The following is a 6,050-nucleotide window of genomic DNA, read 5'->3' as shown; positions in this document are numbered from 1 at the left end:
AACGGGCGGGCAAGACCACCAGGTCAGGGGACTCCGATGCCAAGCGGCTGGTGTGAGCCGCCAGTCCCTCTACCAGCACCCCAGGTGTGCTCCCCAAATAGCCTCCTCGGCGCAGAACCCCCGGCCCGGCATTTCCAAGGACGATGTGGCAGAAAGTATCATTTTCATGATAAGGGACTGGTGTAGCTGCAGAGGGGACTGCACAGAGCGGGCAGGTTTCCAGCCGAACCCCCCAGGGCTTGCATCTTGCGGGCAGAGTTCAGGAGCCAGGGAGGGCTGGGTTGAGAGGCTGGCGGGGATTTCAAGGTCCTCAGTGGCTGGGTACCCCCTAACTCTACCTCTCTGGGCCATTTTGTGGTTTTTTTTCCCCAATGGAAATGAAGCAGCTACTCATACTCTAAGCCAACCATGTGCTCTGCAACATTCCTTCTATTCCCAAGTTTTGTGTTTTTCAAAGATCTGTTTAACAACCTAGGTAGGGAGTTAACATGGGGGCATTTGAGGGTAGTGATTAAGAACACAAACCCAGGAACTGGACTGAGTGACTTTATCTCTCTGGGCCTTAGTTTCTCTGCCTGCAAAATGATAATAATAGCATCTGCCTAATTGAGCTTTTATGAGAATTAAATGAGTTAACACATGTAAAGTGCTTAGAACAGTTCACAGCGCATAGCAAGTAAGAGGCCAATAAACATTGGCTTCCCTCAATGTTGTTCCTGGGTGGGGGGCTGGGTGGATGCATGGAAAGGAAAATAGAAAGCCAGACTAGAGGGAAGGGAGTCAACAGGTAGCCAAACAAAAAGAACCGCTGTGGCAGACAGACCTCCTCCCTAGCTGGCATCACCTACTGCATGTTGCCCAAGCAGGTTTGGAGCAGGAGGGGCTGGGTACAAAACTCAGGGCTGACCAAGAGGGCCAAAGGAACATGTCTGGCTCTCTCTGGCCACCAGGTGGCAACAGCACATGGGTCTGCAGCTCCTTTGCCTTCTACCACCAGGGCTGGGCCCACACCAAGGCCACACCTGCCATCTGCTGGACCCACCCAAGTGTGTGCCTAGACCTGCCAACCTTCCAGTGCTTCTGTCACAGTGGGTAGTCACCAGTAGGCCCTGCTTACTGGACACCAGTGCGAGAATCAGCCAGGAAACACGCCTGAGGTCTTGCCTCTGCCAAATTTCTCCAGAGTCAAATACTCAGTGCATCTCCACACTTCATCCCCCAACTCAATTTTTGGAGAGCTGCAAGAGTTGCTGCAGAAGGCTGAGGGAAAGGTGAATGTCTAGGCAGCTGTCAGTGTGATACAGGTGAATATGTGACGTGAACCTGAAGATCACCCATAAAAAGAAGAAAGCCCTGGCTGGCGTGGCTCAGTGGATTGAGCGCCAGCCTGGTAACCAAGAGGCTGCCAGTTCAATTCTCAGTCAGGGCACGTGCCTGGATTGCAGGCCAGATCCCCAGTTGGGGGCGAGCACGAGACAGGCACGTGTGTCTTGCACATTGAGGTTTCTCTCCCTCCCTTCCCTTCTAAAAGTAAATAAATAAGATCTTTAAAGAAAAATAAAAGGAGAAAAAAAGCAGTGGAGGACCCCGGACCCGGGAACAGAGGAGGGGCACTTTGGTACCTAAGCAGAGCACTTAGGGGCATTAAGCCGGGGGTGGGGGGGCACCAGCTGGCATCACCCAGTTGCCCACTGGCTTCCTTACATCATAACATGGCTCAAAGAGGGACAGTCTCTCCAAACTCTTAAGGAATTGAGTTGGTTCCGGTTGTGAAGTCAAAGGCTATAAGAGGGAGACCCTTAGTTAAATGTTATGAGTCTTTGTCATTCATTGAACATCCATCTTAAGAGACTTCAATTATTTTTTCAATAAATGAATGAAATTCTCTGCCACATACAAATCACAACACTAGGCATTGCAAGAGACTACAAAGCCTGGTGTCAGCCCTGAAGTCTAGTAGACATAAGAGGAAAACACCAAGTCTACTGAGGTAAGGTGGAGTTGTCTTAGTATCTATCTTCTGCCTGCAGTGACCAGGAAGCTGAATACCAGGGTGCCTACTGAAGGGACACCCAGCCCACAAGGACAGCAGACAAGATGCTCAAGTTCCTCAGAGGCTCCATTCTCTTGCCATGAAAGGACACCGAAGTTTAGGACTTAAATAATTTACCGAGACCCTGGCTTGATAGCCTCGCCTACTGTGAATTAAGCTACGATTCTTGATCTGGACCTTTTAATGACATACAAACCCTGGGAAAAAGCAACCTGTTCCCATCCAATACCAGCAAGGGGGTAGTTGCAGCCTGATTATTTGGAGTTTCAAGGCCTTAGGGCCTCTTCAGGCCCCTCTGCCTGGGAAAGCCCAACCTGACTCCCTCCTTGGACTTACGTAGGCGTTTACTCCCAATTTGTTAGAAACTGGAGCAGGATTTACTTTCACATATACAAAGAATATAAAAATACACTCATTTTATTTTAGAAAAATGCAGGCCAAAGGAGTACACTTATCATCAACTGGCCTGTTAAGAGTCACAGAATTCACAGGAAACAAGTTCTGGGGGCCAGGAGCCTGCCTCTGAGTCCGGTAGAGGATGTGATTCCAGAGGACTCCTGCCTGGGGAGCAGGGAGGGAAGCCAGAGAGGCCACGTGCAGGTAAAACTGCCCCGTGAACCAGTGCCTGGGAAGATCTCGCGTGGGCTGCACACAAGAGTGGTGGTGGGGGGATAAGGACAACTGTTTGTTAATTTCTCGTTTGTTAATTTCATTGCTGAGGGGTGACCTCTTTTCTCTAATCTTTCAATCCAGAGTTTGACTCCCCTCTAGCTCAACCCTAATCGACCCCATCTCCCTGGGGCACCAGCCCGGTGGCATGTCCTCCTCCTCTTGCCCCTGGGCCAGCATCTGCAGGAGTCAGGAACTGCCTCCAACGAGAGGGCTTGGGAGGCCAGAGTGGAGGTGAGTCCCAGGCAGTGACTGTAGTGGTTTGCTTCTGAATTCTTGCTTGCTGTCCTGATCGCTTTACCTAAAGAGACAAAAGGAGGAACTGCCGCATCGCCCTTCTTCCTCAAACCCATGCCACCCACCTGAGTTCACGTTCCTCAGGAAGAAACGAGGCACCCCAACCTCCAGGCTCCCCTCCTCTTCCCCATCTTGCCATACAGGATTCAGGGCTGATGGGCCCAACAGCTCAGAAGCCCAGATGACAGCGGGGAGAGAGACAGCATCTCAACCAGCCTTACCTGGTAGGTCCTGGGACTGCAACTTTCCTGGGGAGCTGCAGATTGCTGCGAGTGGCACCAGGAAGATTTGGTCGCTGGGAAACAGGAACTTGATGGGGGTTAAAATAAATGAGTTAGCAGAAAGTTCACGTGACCTTTTCACAAAGATAAATACTGGATGGAGGCAGGGTGAGGTTAGGATTAGTGCCCTTCCTCTCACCCAAGGTAAAGAACACAAGGTATTTGAAAACCAAGGCTCAAACTCCTGGCCCAGACCCACATTCTCTCCTGAACTCAGTCTCGCCATCTTCAAAGAGAGTGGTAATGAAGATGGAGAAGGGGGTCCTTGTTACCAGCTCTGGGAGGGTGCAATCAGGGTGGGCAAGGGTGCGTATTCTTACTCCTGACTTCTCGCACTCACGTCCATTCTTCCTTACCTCTGTGCCCTGCAGCACTTGGTCTTGGAAGTCCTTTCCGAATTGACACTGAATCTGGAGCTAGGGCACCTTTGCTGGGTGGTACACTCCGGCTGGTGAGTGGCACTCGGCTGGCTGGCTTGGGGATGGCCGAGAGGACGGGCAGTCGGCTGGAAGGTTTAGCAGCTGCTCCCTGTGGCCGAGACAGGCGCTGAGAGTTGCTGGTAGAAGGCTGTGGGGCCAAGGCTGGTCTGACGGGGACAGGTGGGCCTGGTGTAGAGAGCAGAGGAATTTTAGGGTAAGCTCCACATCCTCCCTTCTCCCATTCACCCACAGCTTTGCTGCCCAGGTCCTCTCACTTGTTGTTGCTCTCCCACTGGGCCCAGCTTTTCCCCTGGTCGGAGGAGTCGATCGGGTCGGAGGAGTCGATCGGGTTGGAGGAGTCGATCGGGTTGGAGCAGTCGATCGGGTCGGAGGAGTCGATCGGGTTGGAGGAGTCGATCGGGTTGGAGGAGTCGATCGGGCAGGAGGAGTCGATCGGGTTGGAGGAGTTGATCGGGCAAGAGGAGAAGATGCTGGGCTTTTACATGTGGAGAACAGATTGCAAGTGGGCGACTCCTGAAACACAAAGAGAGAGAGAGAGAGAAAAAAATGGGACTAGAATGGAAAAAGAATCTGTTCTGCTGGCTGATTGTGGGATGGAGGTGGAGAACTGCCTAGGCCCCAGTACGGAAGGGCAGCAGTTAGCTGCTAACGTCATCCTCGTCACCAATACCAGTTACTGAGAGCTTGTTATAGACGGCCTAGAGCTCTGCACAGACACAGCGGCTAAGTGCATGGCTTATGGTATTGCACTTAATTCTAACAATGCTATGAGGCAGAATTTCACTATCTCCATTATACCAACGAAGAAACCACCCTACACCTGTATTGTGTCTGGGACCACACAGCCAGCCCAGACCCTCTAAACTCACCCTCTTCACACTGGAGGACCTCTTTCCAGACGTTGTCCGAAAAGCCTTGACTGACCCCTTCTTATCGCTGCTCCGGAGTCGGGGTGTGTGGCTGCTTGGAGAGGGGGTGCTCCGAGCCAAAGAGCTCACAGTGGGCAGCAGGTCTCGGACAGGACTGTCCTTCAGCACAAAGGTCTCCCGCCGAGGGCTGGGCTTCATTCTGCGAGACCCTGCGCCCTCGCCCGGCCTCTCCCGATCCTGTAGAGCACACTGCTCCAGCTGCGCTGCCAACCTGTTGGCCTCATGGAGGATCTCCTCCAGCTTCTCTGGGCTCAGGCGGCCTAAGCTGAACCTCACACCCTGGGGGGTGGGGGCCAATGTATTTGGGTCACTTCGGTGGGAGAGGCCTCGTCGGAGGGGTTTCTCCGGAATCACCAACACTGCTATGTCTTCCTCCTCACGACTGAGACAGAAAACAAACCAGGCACCGTGTCCACACAGAGGAGAGCAGGAGACTGTGTGAGGGAGACTGGGACACAGTCCCAAACCCCAATGCCCATGCTGGCCTCTAATGGATGAGATCCTGGCTTCTAAGAGGCCTAATAGGCCTTTAGCATTTACCAGGAAATTATGCCGGATGAAGTGCAGCAAATCCACTTAACCTTCTTAACACCCTGCAATCTCATTCCAGCTTCTCTCTTCTCCCCCGCCCCCCATCCGGTAGGGGTGTCCTAGGGGCCCAGGTAAACCAGCCACAGCAGCCCCACTGCACTCAGCCTTGCTGAATTACCAACCCAGGCCCCAGAGGCCAAGCAGTAAGGGGTTAGAGACAGAGGCATCATTGGAGGAACGTGGGTAGGATAAAGAGGCTGGTACCTGTCCGATGGTGACAGCCCTCCAAAGTCCAAGGTCTCATCCACTATAAACTTCACATCTGTAAGGGAGGAAAGAATGAATGCCAACTGTGCGACCCTAACATGGTTCTCAATCTTCCCTCCGGGATTTCCTTACCTTCCTGCAAATCTCCCATGTTCCAGCCAGCAGGAGCAGGAGTCAGCTTACACCTGAAGGGGAGAGAAAGTGTACCTTTCCTCAGGTCTCCATCCTGCCCAGGGCTCCCAGGTAGAATCAGGGTGCAAGCCAGGGGTTGAGGGTCATCTTGGGGTAAAGCAAGCGTTCCAGGAGTAGCACCTGCTCCGCTTTACCACCGTTACTTCTGGGGAAGGTGCAGCTAGCTCCCCGTGAAACGCTATTCCCCTCCGCAGAGTGCCCTCCTGCCCCTTTGGGACCCGGCCTCTCCGCGCTGGGGGCGCTCCACGCGCCCTATCTTCCTCCCTGCCACCGTGCTCCGGGTTCTTCCTCTCCCCAAGCCACCCTTCCACTCCGCATGGCGGCACAGCCACGCCGCACCTCCAGCCTACTCAGAGTTTCCACTTTCCGCCCCGCCGCGCCTACCGCTCGT

The 6,050-nt window shown here is 53.4% G+C and overlaps 1 protein-coding gene across 2 annotated transcripts; it reads right to left on the bottom strand.

Annotated features, from left to right (window-relative positions):
* Positions 1–3,236: 3,236 nt before the first annotated feature.
* PSRC1 (proline and serine rich coiled-coil 1) lies at positions 3,237–5,618 on the bottom strand. 2 transcript variants are annotated; one of them, XM_054565021.1, is made up of 7 exons: positions 5,600–5,618; positions 5,465–5,522; positions 4,610–5,051; positions 4,198–4,253; positions 3,966–4,053; positions 3,645–3,828; positions 3,237–3,337 (listed from the first exon to the last, which is right to left on the bottom strand). In XM_054565021.1, the coding sequence occupies exons 1-7, from the start codon at positions 5,616–5,618 to the stop codon at positions 3,237–3,239; spliced, it is 948 nt and encodes a 315-aa protein (XP_054420996.1). The 2 variants fall into 2 exon arrangements, with proteins under 2 accessions (XP_054420996.1, XP_054420995.1); XM_054565020.1 differs by having other exon boundaries at positions 3,645–3,905; positions 3,995–4,053.
* Between the last annotated feature and the right edge of the window lie 432 nt (positions 5,619–6,050).

This window comes from Pteronotus mesoamericanus, unplaced genomic scaffold (genome assembly GCF_021234165.1).
Source record: "Pteronotus mesoamericanus isolate MK-2021 breed Mesoamerican mustached bat unplaced genomic scaffold, CSHL_Meso_final scaffold_99, whole genome shotgun sequence".
Classification (NCBI taxonomy): domain Eukaryota; kingdom Metazoa; phylum Chordata; class Mammalia; order Chiroptera; family Mormoopidae; genus Pteronotus; species Pteronotus mesoamericanus.
The sequence above is the reverse complement of the archived record's forward strand: the minus strand, read 5'-3'. Positions and strand labels throughout refer to the sequence as shown.

What these genes read in the sequence shown, in the direction of transcription:
- PSRC1 (XM_054565020.1), bottom strand. An exon ending in GGGCTGTCACCATCGGACAG is followed by an intron (nt 5,052 to 5,464) that starts GTACCAGCCTCT and finishes TTTCTGTCTCAG; the next exon opens with TCGTGAGGAGGAAGACATAG. An exon ending in AGCCCAGCATCTTCTCCTCT is followed by an intron (nt 4,054 to 4,197) that starts TGCCCGATCAAC and finishes ATCGACTCCTCC; the next exon opens with GACCCGATCGACTCCTCCGA.